General features: G+C 46.0%; 2 protein-coding genes across 3 annotated transcripts; one reads left to right on the top strand and one right to left on the bottom strand.

The window, feature by feature from the left end:
- The first annotated feature begins 148 nt into the window (after positions 1–148).
- Positions 149–11,691, top strand: gnptab (N-acetylglucosamine-1-phosphate transferase subunits alpha and beta). Of its 2 annotated transcripts, none has more exons than XM_088407064.1 (22): positions 149–417; positions 737–822; positions 900–1,019; positions 1,243–1,293; positions 1,362–1,564; positions 1,659–1,723; positions 1,801–1,935; positions 4,819–4,980; positions 5,064–5,243; positions 5,317–5,487; positions 5,761–5,884; positions 6,081–6,296; positions 6,362–6,470; positions 6,767–7,469; positions 7,866–8,065; positions 8,162–8,381; positions 9,061–9,174; positions 9,247–9,332; positions 9,396–9,494; positions 9,562–9,729; positions 10,403–10,493; positions 10,914–11,691. In XM_088407064.1, the coding sequence occupies exons 1-22, from the start codon at positions 256–258 to the stop codon at positions 10,983–10,985; spliced, it is 3,537 nt and encodes a 1,178-aa protein (XP_088263190.1). In that variant the 5' UTR covers positions 149–255; the 3' UTR covers positions 10,986–11,691. The 2 variants fall into 2 exon arrangements, with proteins under 2 accessions (XP_088263190.1, XP_088263191.1); XM_088407065.1 differs by having other exon boundaries at positions 149–439; positions 736–822.
- Positions 11,692–11,739: 48 nt separating this feature from the next.
- Positions 11,740–15,407, bottom strand: chpt1 (choline phosphotransferase 1). The gene is made up of 8 exons (XM_088407069.1): positions 14,987–15,407; positions 13,987–14,134; positions 13,775–13,916; positions 13,615–13,699; positions 13,391–13,522; positions 13,164–13,322; positions 12,836–12,961; positions 11,740–12,715 (listed from the first exon to the last, which is right to left on the bottom strand). Exons 1-8 carry the CDS (start codon positions 15,224–15,226, stop codon positions 12,599–12,601), a joined length of 1,149 nt encoding a protein of 382 aa, XP_088263195.1. The 5' UTR covers positions 15,227–15,407; the 3' UTR covers positions 11,740–12,598.
- Between the last annotated feature and the right edge of the window lie 12 nt (positions 15,408–15,419).

Raw genomic sequence — 15,419 nt, 5'->3', positions numbered from 1 at the left:
TTAGATCATTGGATTAGGTGAAATTGCATTTAATTGCCGTATGATGACATTGTTGACAGCCGCTTAGGCGCTTCCCTCCGCGCCACAAGGGGGCGACAAACTGAAAAGACGGGACAGAGAAAGCGCCACTGACACCACCGAAGGAGCATCTACACGTATGGCTGTCATGTGTGCCGACGGTCAGCTGACTGATTCTTCTCGCTTGTGATGTTCCTTGTGTTTATTTAGCAGTTTTTGCTCGCTATCGTCGAATGAATGCGGCGCTATGGTTGGCCCAGGAGAGCCATGGTAGTCGTCAACTCGGTGCTGAAGCTGCTTCAGAGGCAGACGTACACCTGTCTGTCCCACCGTTATGGGCTCTACCTCTGCTTCGGGGGCATCGTCCTCATGATTGTGTCTGCATTTCAGTTCGGGGAGGTAAGACGCTCCTTTTTGTTTGTTTACAAAACTAGCTAACATTCGAACGCGTTTAGCTGCGCTCAGCAGCTGTTAACATACCGCCGCCAAGCAAAAAGAGCGAATTCCGAGACAAACCCACACACGTCAACATTGACGCCACTCAGACGTTTTTGGAACTGTTGCAGGTCATCTTAGAAACTAAGTTTAATTTTCCTAACAGCAACCTCAAGGCTGTTTGAACAATACAGGAGGAAGCAACAGTAATAACCATTTCGAATAGCAGCAGCATTGAGGAGGAATTGTTATTTATTTAAATCTCATTTTGTTCTCTATTTAGGTTGTGGTTGAATGGAGCCGAGACCAGTACCATGTGTTGTTTGATTCCTACAGAGACAACTTGGGCGGAAAATCATTTCAGAGCAGGTGAGCGCAATTCCATTTTGCAAAGTGCTTTAACTAGCCTTTTCCGATGACTGTGCTTCCTTCGCTTTCTTATGTAGGCTATGCCTGCCAATGCCCATCGATGTAGTTTACACGTGGGTGAATGGCACCGACATGGCTCTGCTGAGGGAACTGAAGGCCGTGAGAGAGCAACTGGCGGAGGAACAGAGAGCTTTGAGGTAGATTCAAACAGATTTTACTGTCGCATGCATAGCGTGATACCACACAGTGAAATTCTTATTCATTCTCCAATTAATTTTCTCTGTTTGAAAAGAAAATGTGCAGTTGCTATCACGCGCTCCCATTCGAGAGCCTCTTAAATCCGTGAAGTATAATTTCTGCATGTACCAAGTGTGTTAGCTTTTGTTTTAGATATAGATTATGTATATTTTGTCCACCTAGAGAACGTCTGGGGAAAAATGCAAGTGAGACGACAGAAGAACCGAAAGTCAGGTACTTGTCAATGTCATTCTACTTTGGCAGAAGTCGACCTTTTCTGACCGCTGTTTTACCCTCTCCAGGGCCAAAGCAGAATGCTTGCTATCTCATTGCATCATGGCGCCCATGCTGGCGCTGGAACCCGCCCTGCCAGCCAATTCCACGCTGCAGGAGCTGCCGTCGCTTTCGCCATCGCTAGCGGGGGCCAAGGAGCTGCTGCAGCTGCGGAGGCCCGTCCACCCGTCCACCGCCGCCTCCGTGCTGGTCTTCGATTCCCAAGCCCACGGTGGGTCTGATACATCGGCGGCGCGGTGAACCGAGGCGTAACATGAAGATTATTAAAATGATCTGGAGGTCGCTTTTTTATGCTCTTCTTCTAGCCGAGAAAGCCTACATTGACACCTTCAAGGAAGACAAAAAATTGTCAGTGTCCAGATGTTATTTAGTGAGTTTTGTTCAAATTTCCTCTCCGGAACTTTACCAGGAATTTACGCTTCAATCATCGTGTCTTCTTTTTCACAGACTACAGATGTGGAGGCTCCGGGTTTGATTCGCATACAGACGCTGGCCTACCTCAGCGGTTTCCCGGCGTCCTTCAAGGAGACTGAGCAGTTGAGGGCCAAACTGCCCTCATTTGTCACTGACAAGATCAAACAGGTGAGCGGTAATATCCTGTTTTTATGTTTGTTTGTTTTTTAGCCCTTATCAATCAAAAAATAATGAGAATTAAACTATAATTTTCTTACATTTTTTGACACATTGTTATGCATCAGAATGAATCACATATTTGGGGTCAAATGTCTGTGTGACACTTGGCATTATGCCTTGTTATTAAAAAAGTATCCAATCCAATCCAACTTTATTTGTTAAGCACTTTAAAACAACCACAGCTGACCAAAGTGCTGTAACAAAAACAATAAAAACAGACACAATAGCTCAAGGACATAAAACGCAAAATCTGATAAGACAAATGAGTAAGGTTCAAACATAGAATAAAGTGAAGGATAAAAAGAATAAAATAGCGAATAAAAATGATAGGGATAGAAGAGTAAAGGACTAAAATAAAAGTAAAAAGTCCACTGTCTTACTAAGTGTTAAACGCCAAGAAGAAGAGGTGGGTTTTGACAAGTGATTTAAAAACAACAGGGCAGTTTCATGTAATATTCCCTTTCAAATAGGCATTTAACATATTCCACTTCTTTGTGCGAACACCGTGCAATTGTCTGTTTTGTTTTGTTTATTTTTTTTAAATAAAAATAACCTGGTGGTTTAGAAATCTCCAGTCAAGAAAAAAATCATTGTCAGGCCACAAATAAATTGATATGTTGGTCATATGTAATTAAGACAGAGGGTTCTTTATTTAAAATGAAAAAAAAAAAAATAGAATGGAATACAAGCAGCAGGTCGCACTATGGCCACAAGATGTCGCTCCCCAACAATGAGCTTCATATTACCCGTTTTTTTTTTTTAACTCGTTTATTAAGCTTGTGCTCGTAAAGTGAATCTTTCCATGCATTACAGGAATCCAATGTTAGGCAGGGATATTCCCAGGGGGGGGCCCACCGTCCTTGAAAAGAATGAAGCTTTATCTGCTAAGCAGGATAGAATGTTCTTTGTCATCGCAGAAGGCCTGTAACAAATGAATGGCATTTCCATTGAAAAATGATCATTTGACAAGGAGACTTTGCTGCTACCTCAGACGCCATTACAATGGTAAAAATGAGAGAGACTGGTTTCTAACTGGCGCCACTGGAAGGTGATGAGTATTTTTAGCGACATCTGCCTGCCCCTTTCCTGCTTGTCATCTGCCCTTACCTGTTTGTTGTTCCATTTGAACAACAAGAGCGAGTGAAATGTAGGGAGTGGATTGTGGAGTGTGTGGTGTTTCCTGGTGTGGCCAAGCTCATTCTACGAAAGAGTGGTGCTGCTGAGGGGGGGTTTAGTGCTGAGAGATGTTCCATATTTATAGCTGGTGTTAGAACCACAGCCATGGAGATGACCACAAGCCCTCCCCACAGCTTCCATTGTTAGAAAGTCTTTCTTTTGTCATGTGGTATATTTATCGTGTGTGTGTGTTGAGTGCAGGGGTTTGGACTATACCTTTTGAATTGCATCATCTTTCCCAGTATGCTGCGTTCACGTATTTTTATTTTGTAGCATATCAATGTACCACGACGTTTTGGCTCGAGGCCTCGCCGTTTGCAACATTGTTAATCAAATTAATCGGTGGTTATTTGAGATAATCCTCAAACTTTTTTCACGTGTTATAACCAGCGCAAAGCATTTGGAAAGTGGTCAACAAACAGTTTTTTTGTGCTATTTTTGTCTAATTTATTCAGCTTTACAACTACATTCATAATGGTATTGCTTAGGGAATTTTAACAACTCCAGAAGCTCGATCATAGGTGTCGAACTCCAGTCCTCGAGGGCCGGTATCATCTCTGTCAAACACACCTGATTCAAGTGATTGGGATCATTTTCAAGCGCCTGTTAATGAACTAATCATTTGAATGAGGTGTGTTGGGGTGAGAAAATGGGAAAACATGCAGGATACCGGCCCTCAAGAACTGGAGTTTGATACCTATGATTGATAGATCACTCAACATCAACTGTTTTATTTCTTGCTTGCTTGCTCAAAAATTGTGTCATCATTGGCAGTATGCATATGTATAAGATTTATTAAAATAAAGGAGCCACTATAACGCTGTTTAGCAATAGCTTCAGGTTCCATTTCATTTGCTCTTAATTTGACATGATTTGAAATGAAAAATGTAGTGTTCCGTCATGCACGTTACCTTTTAATGCAGTTAAATTCAATTTTCTGATCCCTTGTTAAAATGAAATGTACCCCCCAAGTGCCTTCACATCCTGGTCTTGAAGACAATTGTCCAAATCCTCAGAATTTCAGCATCGCAACAGTAAATATTCTCAGATTTTCTTCGTCCTCTGTGAAATCAGACAAATTATTGTGTTAAATCACAATAAAATATTTACAAACATTCATCCAAAATGTAATTTTCCTGAGAATGTCTGTGTATGTGTAACATAGTAGTCCTGCGTCCGACCAGATTGATGTTGTATATGTTTAAGTTTGTTACATAACCAACCACACAGGTTTCTCTAGTTTGACAGTATTTGTGTGTGCGTGCGCCATGTTTGTGTTGACTCTGGCCGCTGATGAAAGCCGTCTTTGCGCGGGTGCCACACACCCACTTTGTGTACACGCGTGAGCATTATCGGTCTGACATGGAGCGCTATAATAGAGCTGCAACGCGATCTGGGCCGAGCTGGCTCCATAAGACCCAAGTAAGCCTCACCTAAAAGAAGCGAGAGGCGATGGCGACTCGCCAACTCATGCGAGACACTCGATGATGGAGCGGGGCGGCGTTCAAGCGCTTTCCTGGGATGCTTAAATTTGAAATAAGGGGATGGCGGGAGGGTCACCCCTCTCGGTGGCGCCCCCTCACTCACAATCGCTTTTTATTGGCACAGAATTTTGCTCGATGGGTTTGAAATGGTGTCAAACGGTTTATTCCCCAGTTTGAATTGTACTCGGAGGCCAGCATAGCTCTGCTCCACCTCAAAGGCCCGCAAGACTTCACCGACCTCATGCAGAAGTCCAAGAAGAACCTGACGCTGGATGGGCAAGAGCTGACCATTAGCCCCGCCTACCTCTTCTGGGACCTGACTGCAATCTCGCAGGTAATCCCAACCCAATTGATGAGTTTGCGATGCCAAACGACGCCCTAATCCGATATTTAGATGACATGACTGTTGTCGTACAGTCCAAGCAGGATGAGGACGTCTCGGCCAGCCGCTTCGAGGACAATGAGGAGTTGCGGTACTCTCTGCGCTCTGTGGAGAAACACGCTCCCTGGGTACGGCATGTCTTTGTGGTCACCAACGGGCAAATTCCTTCCTGGCTCAACCTGGATAACCCACGCGTTTCGGTCGTCACGCACCAGGTAACCTCCGTGACGCGTCGAGCGCTTTGACAAAATGGAATCGGTTTCCAAAAGGTTCTCCTTTGGACCGCAGGAACTCTTCTTGAACCACAGCCATCTCCCCACCTTCAGTTCGCCCGCCATCGAGAGCCACATCCACCGCATTCCGGGACTCTCGCAGAAGTTCATTTACCTCAACGACGACGTGATGTTTGGCAAAGATGTCTGGCCGGATGACTTCTACAGCCATTCCAAAGGACAGAAGGTAATCGGAGTAGACCCAGAAGGGAGATGTACGCAACAGAACCTGAGGATTGCCACCAGATCCAAAGCAAAAATTCACACAGTTTAATATCCCTTTAAGTGTTGTACAAGTACCACAGATGGTACAAAGTTTACCTCCAGTGGAAGACTAAAATAACACTGACTTAAAACTAATGCTGTTAATCCAGTGCTGTATGCGTTTTTACCTTTGAAGAGCAATTTGTATGACAAATATCTGTTTGACTCAAACGCTGGGGTTTTTCTTTCCCTGTAGGTGTATCTCACCTGGCCTGTTCCCAATTGTGCGGAAGGCTGCCCGGGATCCTGGATCAAGGATGGCTATTGTGACAAGGCGTGCAACAACTCGGCATGTGACTGGGATGGAGGAGATTGCACCGGTAAACCATATAAAACAACATTAACACTGCACTTGCATGAAATCTAGTTGTACTGTATGTTGGAGCATTATATTCAAATTTATTTGCCCCAGCTGCATTGAAGTTCCTCATATTTTAGTTCATTCAATTTATTTGTCAGTAATATCTCCGGAAAGATGACAAGTCAATTTGTGCCACTTGTTTTTTTTTCTGTCAGGTGCCGCAGGGAGCAGCAGGTTCCCGGATGGGGTCAACCCTGGTGGTCCCGGTGGAGCCGGCGGGCAGATGTGGCAGTTTGCAGGGGGTCAAATTGGCCTGGCCGCAGCCTCGTACTGTAACCAGGGTTGCGCCACATCATGGCTGGCAGACAAGTTCTGCGACCAAGCCTGTAACGTGCTCGCCTGCGGTTTTGACGTGGGAGACTGTGGCACAGGTGACTGTCAGGCAAATACGCGCATTTCTTTTTGAGTTCTGGTCACATTGTTGTTTGCGTGGTAGATCACTTCGGAGAGCTACACCGTGTCACTCTGCTGAGTAACCAGACCGCGTACGTCCTCCCAGTTGGTGAGATCAGACCTTATTTCAGCTTCCGACAGCTGGCTCACAGGTAAGATTGCGACGTCACAAAATGGAATGGGGAATTTTTTTTTCACTCCAAACCAACCCATTAAAAAAAGCACCTGTGACATGCAAATTAAAATGCATCTTCCCAAAAGCTCCTCAAGCAAGCTTTGTCACTGCAATTTTGCAGTAGATTCTTCATCTTCAGTTTTATTTATTGTATGAGGAAGTGTAGACATGAATAACTTTTCTGGAAATAGGCTAGAATGATCCAAAATGCTGTTTTTGAGTCATTACAACAACAATTTCAGTTTGCAATTTCCTGTCTTTTTGTCTCCTCAGGGTCTCGGAAGCCCACGTGAGTGACGACCCGGTGGTGCGTCACACTTCGGTGGCCAACAAATGGAAGACCATTCACCTCCTTCTCCATCCCGGCCACAATGCCAGCAGGCTTCGTTACAATATCACCTTCCAAAAAGAGGACAACACGGCCTTCACCAAGGTCTTCGACGTGGTCGTCGACACGCGTCAGCTTCCGCATGCTAACAGGACGCAGGACAGCAGAGAAAGTTCCAGCCAGAAGCCTTCCGTGACCACAGAAGCACCCTTTTTGTTCTCGGATGTACCTGAGGAAAAGAGAGGTCCCAAGATCCAGAGGAAGAAGCCGGATCAACTCGAGGCAATCGTAGAAGTTCCCGCTGTCAACGAATCACTCTTGCCAGCCCCTGTGCGCAGTGAGCTTCAGAAGCTGGATGAGAAACTCCTCAAAGGCGACATCACACTGAAGGGTTACAACGTTACTAAGGCGCAGCTGCTGGCCGACCACCGGGAAGATGGTGACAGAGAGCAACTTGACGTTCCGAGCGTAGTGGAGAGGCCCAAAATTTCCAAGCTGTTGAGCCACATAACCAAAGTGAAGAGCGCTGAGTGGCGAGCGCAGCCTCCCTACGGTCCTCCAGTGGCGAGGAAGCTCCAGCACTTCATCCCCGCTGACAGAGGCTTCCTACCGTGGGAGAAGAAGAAGTACTTCCAAGACCTGCTGGTGGTAAGCTCACTAAAATCATAGCTATTGGAATGGTGAACTATGTTCACAGTCATTCCTTCTTTCTAGAGGTGCATCCTTTAATGGACAACTAATCATGCATTATATTAACCGATAATTATTCCAGATAAATGATTAATCATTTTGAGACCTGAAATTGTGCAAATCTCCAGAATTTCTGCCTCCTGATGGTCATTTTATTCTTTTAAGATAGCAGGCTCGATTGTCTTTATTTACATATTCTATTTACATTTTTTGTCATGTTTACATATTATAGTAATTATTTTTTAAATGATTTTTTGAGCGTGTTTTTTAATGTTCTGATTCATCGAACAACCGTTCCCCTTATTTAGACATATTTTTTCTGATGTGAAGCTCCTGCTTTGTCATTTGCAACAGGAAGAAGAGCGCCTGCAAAAGGCACTGACGTACGACACTGATGGCGCCGCCGGGCGGCGCAAATTGCAGGACACGTTTGCGGACTCGCTCCGACATGTCAATAAACTGCTCAACCGCCAGTTTGGCTTTGCCTCCCGCAAAGTTCCCGCTCACATGCCGCATATGATTGACCGGCTGGTCATGCAGGAACTGCAGGACACGTGAGTAGTGTTGACTCGGACCAACCATTTTATATGTAAATTTGACTGAAAAGTGAAGCCTCTAAAGTTCTGTTTTTAAAAATAAATTTCTTGCAGATTCCCAGACGACTTTGACAAGACCTCCGGCCACCGTGTGCGCCACTCGGACGACATGCAGTTTGCCTTCTCTTACTTCTACTTCCTGATGAGCACTCAGCAGCAGCTCAACATCTCCGAGGTATTTGACGATGTCGACACCGACCACTCCGGCGTCCTGTCCGATCGCGAGATTCGGACTCTCGCCACGAGGATTCACGAGCTGCCGCTCAGCCTACAGGTTGGTCTACAACAGTGTTTCTCAACTATATTTTGCCAGGCCCCCCCTAGAAAAAAGAAAACTTTTTGCGCCCCCCCAGTCGATGCACTACACATTCTTTTTAACATTAACAACAGAGAAACGCAATACAAATCAACTTTCAACAACTGTTAAATAGTTTTATCGCGTTTATACGGGTTACAGCTTAGTCTAAAACGGAAAAAAAGAAGCAAGTGCACCAAAGTGCCTGAAACTAAAAGAAAATGATGAAAAATATTACTTTATTGCAATTACATTCCACATGACAAAAACAAAGCCTTTTTCCTGGGATCATCCAGGCCTCCCCGGTCCGCCCCACGATTTGAGAAGCACTGGTCTACAACGAGTGTCAACCTTTTTTTGATGATTTGTACCGCCTGGGAAATCACATTATTTATTTCTTTTTAGCCAAGTCCCCTCAAACCATTTCAAATCAATTATAAATGAAGAAAGAAAATCTAAAAAAAGAGCTACGATGTACAATGTGTGTAGTTGTATCTCTAGGCGTATCTTATTGAGCAACTCCAGAAGATAGATCAAACACAGCACTGTTATAAAAAATTGAAAGTTGCAGGTCTGCTCAACCACGTTTTCCCCAACCTTTTTGGAGGATTTCCTACTCGAGATTGTGTTTATTCTACTCATTATTTGGGACTTCCAGGACCTGACAAGTTTGGAACAAATGTTGATCAACTGCTCCAAGACACTCCCAAGAAACCTGAGCCAGCTACATTTGGTGAACCCTACACAGGAAGCCTACTATGACCACAGCATGGTGAACACTGCAAGACATACACAAAATCTCCTTTCTGTGCAGTTAAGTAATATTGTAGATTTTGTTTTCCAGCCGCCCGTCACTAAGGGCCTCATCATGCACTGCACGCCCATCACAGACCGCATTCGCAAAGCCTTCGTTGACCAGAACAAATACAAGTGAGCAACACTGGCTTGTTTGAAAATGCTCTCCTGGTTTGTAAGAGTTGACCACTCGCGCAGGTTTGAGATTAAGGGCGAGGAGGACATCGCCTTCAAGATGGTCCGCACCAACGTCTCGCACGTGGTGGGCCAGTTGGACGACATCAGGAAGAATCCCAGGTGGCCTCCGTCTCCTTTAGGATCCCCTTCATCACGCCGCCTAACGAGCCCTCGCTTTCTGCCCCAGGAAGTTCATCTGTCTGAACGACAACATCGACCACACCCACAAGGATGCCGCCACCGTCAAGGCCGTGCTGAGGGACTTCTACGACTCCATGTTCCCACTGCCGTCCCAGTTTGAGCTGCCCAGAGAATATCGCAACCGCTTCCTCCACATGGATGAGCTTCAGGAATGGTAGGTCCTTTCCATCTTCTGGATGGCTGGTGTGTGGTTGGAACGCAGGAACTAGTGTATTCATTTTAGGCCTTGGGACAAAAGACGACTGACAGCACAAGAGCATATATCCTTCAGAATGCTTTTTTTCTGAATTTTTAACTTTATTTACACAATGAACAGTTTTTACAATATATGCAGGACAAAGAATTTTTATTTTAGCAAAGTCGCAAAGTGTTAGCAAAGTAGTCAAATCCAATCGTAAACACCCCGACCGTGAAAGCACCCTCCCAGGCGGAGGTAATCAATACGTCTCTCAGCACTCGTGGCGGCACACCAGCTGCTAATAATGGCAGCGGCATCACATCACAAGCACCCAAATGGCTGTCAGCACGCTGGGCCAAGTGTTGCCAGCTTGTCACCATGGGGATCTCAAGAGAAGGGGGGAGGGGAGTTCATGTCCAAAGACCCTCGCTTGTTGTCAAGGGCAGGGGTGGGGGTCAGTGTCGGGCCTCGCAGTAGGCTTTAAAATTAGACGAGCCAACTCAGATGGAAGTGGTAAGCTGAGCGTTTCATCACCTCCCTGAGTTGAGGTGCTGTCACCCATGGATGCCGCCGTCTTGCATCATCGGCTGTCTTTTTGTTCATCCATAAGCATATCTCCTAAAGGAACCCCTCCCCCTCCTTGTCTCAGGCGACTCTACCGGGACAAGCTGAAGTTCTGGACCCACTGTGTCCTGGTGACGCTCGTGGCCTTCACCGTCATGTCCTTCTTCGCTGAACAGGTCAGTGTCCGCGGTTTCCTCGGCGAGCTCCGTTTGCGTGATTCGCGCCTTCGCCCCCCAAATTCCCCACCCGGCGGCTCATCCGTCTCACGTGTGACGAGCGATGCCAGGACCTGACTCGACCGAAACCAAAGACAACCCCGCCCCCCGCCTCCGTGATTCCCCGCGAGTCGGGTTGCGCCTTTTCCACCCGTTTTGTCGCCCTGAAAAAATTCCCAAAACAAATCTCGGTTTTGACGTCGCGCCGGTTTCGGGTGTCCCCGCCGAGCAAGAGAGCTTTGCGGTTAACGCTGACCTAAAGGGATTCCCACCGCTGACCCCCCCACCCGAGCCTTAGCAACCGTAACGTTTGATATTTTCATCAAAACATTTCTGGTGGTCATCCAGTATCACATGGGTCGTGCTCGCGTTTCCTCACAGCTGATACATCTAAAGCGCAAGATATTCCCCCGACGCCAAATGGCCAAGATCGACAACCCCGAGAGAGTTTGAACCAGGAAGTGCTCAACGACATCAGTGCCTCCTGTATGATGGATCCACATTTTTTTTCTTCCCTCATTTGGCAAGCTAAAACAATGAAGAAGCCATTGACTGTTTCCTTTACTTTTTTGCACTCAACACTCCCGAGACCCACTACATCCGCTTTTTTTTTTTTTTGGAGACTATGTGCTGAAACACAACGGACCGGACAATAACGATTTGACAGGTGATGTGTTCCCAAACAGTTTTTTTGCGCTCCTGATGGGAACTGTTGGACATTTTACTGTTTAGGAGTTGTTTTTAATGGAATTATCTGAAATGGAATGGGTAATTTAAGTCATTGTTGGTTGTGACTTCAACAATATTGGATCTAGAAGTGCCTTCTTTGTTCATTCCTATACTTTTTTTTTTTTTACACAACAAATGTTTGTGTGAAACACTCGTCTTTCCGTGTGTGTCTAGGGCTCAATGGGCCCTTCTTGAATTTGTCTGTTTGCTAATCGTGGCAGCTTTTCCTCCTGGCCCGTCTGCACGCACGTGTCCCCGTGGGACTCAGCAGACTAACTTATAATGTCTGAAATTCAGACACCTCGGCTCTTAACTTATTTTTGAGGATTGTGACGTTGCCATGGAGACCGAGCGCTTTGTTATACTGCGTGTGGCCCCACCCCTTTAAAAGTCGCTTGCAATGGTTCTGGAATAAAATGTGTTCGGCCGATGTTCGTCTCTCTGTTCGCTTCCCTCCTCTAAAGCAAGACGAGATACACGCATGAAAAATATTTTCTTTATTACAAACTTTTCTTCCCTCCCACAGACCCATTTGTTAATAAAAATTTGTCACACAGTCAGAATTGTGAACAGTGAAAAATCTTGGTTCTACATTCCAATACATAGTTGATCACACAAACATAAAAGTCAGATGTTACTTTCCAGAGTACGAACCATAAAATGGAAGCTAAAAATAGTAAAGCTGTACCACAGAAGAAGAAATTCATTTCATCCCCAACCTGAATAAGCACATCAGATTAGCTGCTGGCGAAATGTATCAATCTGAGAAAAGTCAAAAGATCTGTTTACATACCGTAGATAAAATGGAAGCTTCTGTATTCTTAGTGGAAAACACGTAGAAAGTTGGTTTGGTTTGCAATATTTACATTTTTTTTTTTTAATTACAATGAAATCAATTAAGGCGACTTCAGATGAATTGTATACAATCACAACATTCATTATTAGCCCTTTAGGGAGAAGTCAGAAAGCACAACGAATGGCAATGAGATGAAAAGTAACGCTTCTCCTAGCCTGCTGACCAAAAGACCTCATTGATTTTTTTTTTCTTCATTTAATCCACCCTGATTGATCATATTTATTGAACAATTAGACATAAAAAATTGGTAATGTCAAGTCAAACATTTGCAGATAAAAATGGCTTTAAAAACTTTGGTAAATCTTTTTTAACGTTTTAGAGCATTATTTTACTTTGGTGGCTGATTTAAGTTATTTTTTTTTTAGTCAGAAGTGGTCACTTGGTCAAGGCATGGGGTGCAGGGTCTCCTCTCGTCGTCGTCTGCTTTCAGGAGCGGGGTGAAGTCCACGTCCCCCCCGACCTCCTCCCGCCGGGCAAGATGTCAGTCGCGGTGGGCGGAGCTAGGCGGAGTGATGCTGAAGACGCGGATGCGTAAGTGGCCAGCTATCTGGTGGCACACGCCTGTGCAGTAGCGTGCCAGGTCCACCAGGGAGAGCACCTGAAGGTCATATCAAGTAGGTTCTGTCTCGTGTCCTTAATTTGACCTCAAAACGTTTGAATGCACTCTGAAGCTTTGACGATGCCTCGTTTTGATTCAAGTGCAACAGCAGAAACTCACCATGGCGATCCAGAGAACGATATATTCGTCGACGAAGCTGTTGAAGTACTGGTTGAGGAAGAGCAGGCCTGGGCCGATGAAGGCCGTGTCTGGGAGGTGAAGCTCACTCTTTGTCATATGCGCCACCTGTGGGGGAGGGGGAAAATTTAAGCTTTCTGTAAAGTGAAAAATCTATTTTCAAAATTTGTCACTGCAGAAAAGTGATGTGAATGTCAATGCAACTGATGTGCAACCTATGGATCCTTGGAAATGATTTGGAGGCATTTTGAGTGTGGTTAATACCACACAAACAGAGGAACAGCAAAAAACGAAGACACAAGGAACCCACCACAAGTTTGTTGGAGATCTTGGCGCTGACCATGCCGAAGGCAAGCAGGTAGAGGCAGGGATGGTTCTCAAACAGCTGAGTGGACGACTTCTTGAAGATGATGAAGGCCAGCGTGAGGATGAGGCCGATGTGTAAACCCGGACTCAGGACGCTGGTGTCCTGCGCAACAGCGATGTGGATTTAACCGTGCGGCGAGACATCTTCCAACGCTACTCAACACAACCTACCGCCACAGTGGAGCCATTTTTACCGACGCCGCCGTTGAGAATGACATGGAAGTAATTGTAGCAGGAGTAGAGCGCCCCGCCGATGATGCCCACGATGGGGAAGGTGTACAGCTTCACGCCAATGAGGGGCAACTTTCAAATAACAGATTCAAGGGCTTTTTTGTAACGACGTTGAAGTTGACAGTTTTTCCACAGTATGAGCGCCATTCTGCGGTTTGGGTTACCGTGGTCTGCCAAAGGCTCACCCCCCCGAAGGCTGACATCAGGTACATGGTGATGATGGCGAACTGCACCTCGGTGACATCCACCCTGCTCGGGAGAGAAAGCGGCGGTCGAGCACGGGTCGGCGTGAATCCACCTAAGCGAGGGGAGGTGGGGACTCACAGGCCAAAGCGGAGAGTTCCGGACACGTAAGTCTGCCAGTGGGCGCAGTAAAACATGAACATGCCGACAAAGCCGCAGAAGAAGATCCAGTGCGGGTATCGGCCGATGCCGCAGGAGATACATGTCCCCACGGCGACAAACACTGCAGCGAGAGCCAGTAACGCCTCAGTAACAACAGCGTGGTGAAGTACAAAAAGTGGATCACGGAGCACCTGTGGAGACGGCGTCACAGCCGTGGTCGAAGAGCTCGCCTAGGGCCGAGCTGCTGTTGGTCCTGCGGGCCTGCTTGCCATCGATGGCGTCCAGAGACTGATACGCGAACAGGCCCAGAGCACTCAGGATGAAAGCCCAAGCTGGGGCCTGAGGAGGAGATTTGACTGTTACAGAAGACGCCAAACAAACCCCAATTCATACATTATTCACAAAGTAAGAAAAGCATTGAAAAAATGTATTTTTAATCAATGAACTTGGAATTGACACAAGCCCCACCCTTTTAACAAAAAAGTTAAGTCGTGTGTAATTGTCCAACTGAATTCAAATCGAAAAACATGCAACTCCCAAAGTGTATTAGTATCTGAAAGCTTTTTTTTTTCTTTGTGTCACAGACAAAAAGACAATATTTGGAGGAGCTTGCTGTTTCATGGACAGCGGCAATTCATGTGTACAACATGACATTCTGTAAGTATCTTAATGAGTGAATAATCAATGCAGATAAGCGTGCAAGAGATAAAAGGTGGACTTTGAAAGAGTTGTAAGCATGAAACGTGAATAACGCAACAAAACAAGATGGACTGGCCTAGCCTGCGTGAAATCCAAGATTTAAAGGTATGCGCATTAGAAACGTGACGTCACGAGGCGACTATCGTAAGATTGTTTTGGACATGTTTTGACGCCGATGAACTGCAAATCCACTTTTGAGACGGATCTCGAAGATCGATCGCTTGACGGTTGTCAGCGATCCAATCACCAAACCAGTGAAAAATCTCGACAAATGTTTACACTTAAGCAGCCGTCGAATCCCATTATTAGAAAACAACCATTGACTATTAAAATGAAAAGTCATTTCAACGTCCATTTCCCACCTCCCACTTTAGATTGTTGGATCGATTTCATACCGATTTCGCCATTTAACATAAAAATGCCCAATGCGCGAACCAGATTTTGCGAGCGAGTGTCGGTGCAGAAACTTTGTCCAAGGTCGCCTTAACTTGCCTCCTCCGTGGCAGTGGGGCAAAAAAACACCAGCAGGAGCGTGGAGAATATGTTGACCAGTAGGCCGACGATGGTGAGCGTATTAGGGGCGATCCACGTCGGGATTTGCTGGACGAGCCAGTTCCAGTAGATCTGACACGGCGGCTCCAGCAGGGAGCGACCCGAGGCGCTGTACTTGTGGTCCTCCAGCCGCTTGAGCTGCGCGCTTGACAGTGGCTCCGGCCACAAGAAATTGGCCATCCTTTCTCCTTAAAATAGACAGTGGCCAGTTTCCGCGGGGTCCCAGCGAAAGAGGCTCAGATTTAGCTACGTTCTCTCGGCGAAGCCCAAAACATAACAGCGCATTTGGCCTGTGGAGGAAAGCGAATGTTGCTTAGGCCATTTCCGAGGCGGAACCATGAGTGAACGGTGACGTGTCGGACATGGTTGTCTA

This window comes from Hippichthys cyanospilos, chromosome 22 (assembly GCF_059441005.1).
Source record: "Hippichthys cyanospilos isolate Australia breed blue-spotted pipefish chromosome 22, RoL_Hcya_1.0, whole genome shotgun sequence".
NCBI classification, from domain to species: Eukaryota; Metazoa; Chordata; class Actinopteri; order Syngnathiformes; family Syngnathidae; genus Hippichthys; species Hippichthys cyanospilos.
The sequence above is the reverse complement of the archived record's forward strand: the minus strand, read 5'-3'. Positions and strand labels throughout refer to the sequence as shown.

Bases quoted from the DNA above. Each gene is read 5' to 3' on its own strand.
- chpt1 (XM_088407069.1), bottom strand. From the start codon at position 15,226: ATGGCCAATTTCTTGTGGCCGGAGCCACTGTCAAGCGCGCAGCTCAAG. The intron at 13,700-13,774 runs GTGAGTCCCCAC...TCTCCCGAGCAG, and splicing joins GGAACTCTCCGCTTTGGCCT to GGTGGATGTCACCGAGGTGC. The intron at 13,523-13,614 runs GTAACCCAAACC...GTTATTTGAAAG, and splicing joins TGAGCCTTTGGCAGACCACG to TTGCCCCTCATTGGCGTGAA.
- gnptab (XM_088407065.1), top strand. From the start codon at position 252: ATGAATGCGGCGCTATGGTTGGCCCAGGAGAGCCATGGTAGTCGTCAA. The intron at 5,885-6,080 runs GTAAACCATATA...TTTTTCTGTCAG, and splicing joins GGATGGAGGAGATTGCACCG to GTGCCGCAGGGAGCAGCAGG. The intron at 9,175-9,246 runs GTGAACACTGCA...TTTGTTTTCCAG, and splicing joins CCTACTATGACCACAGCATG to CCGCCCGTCACTAAGGGCCT.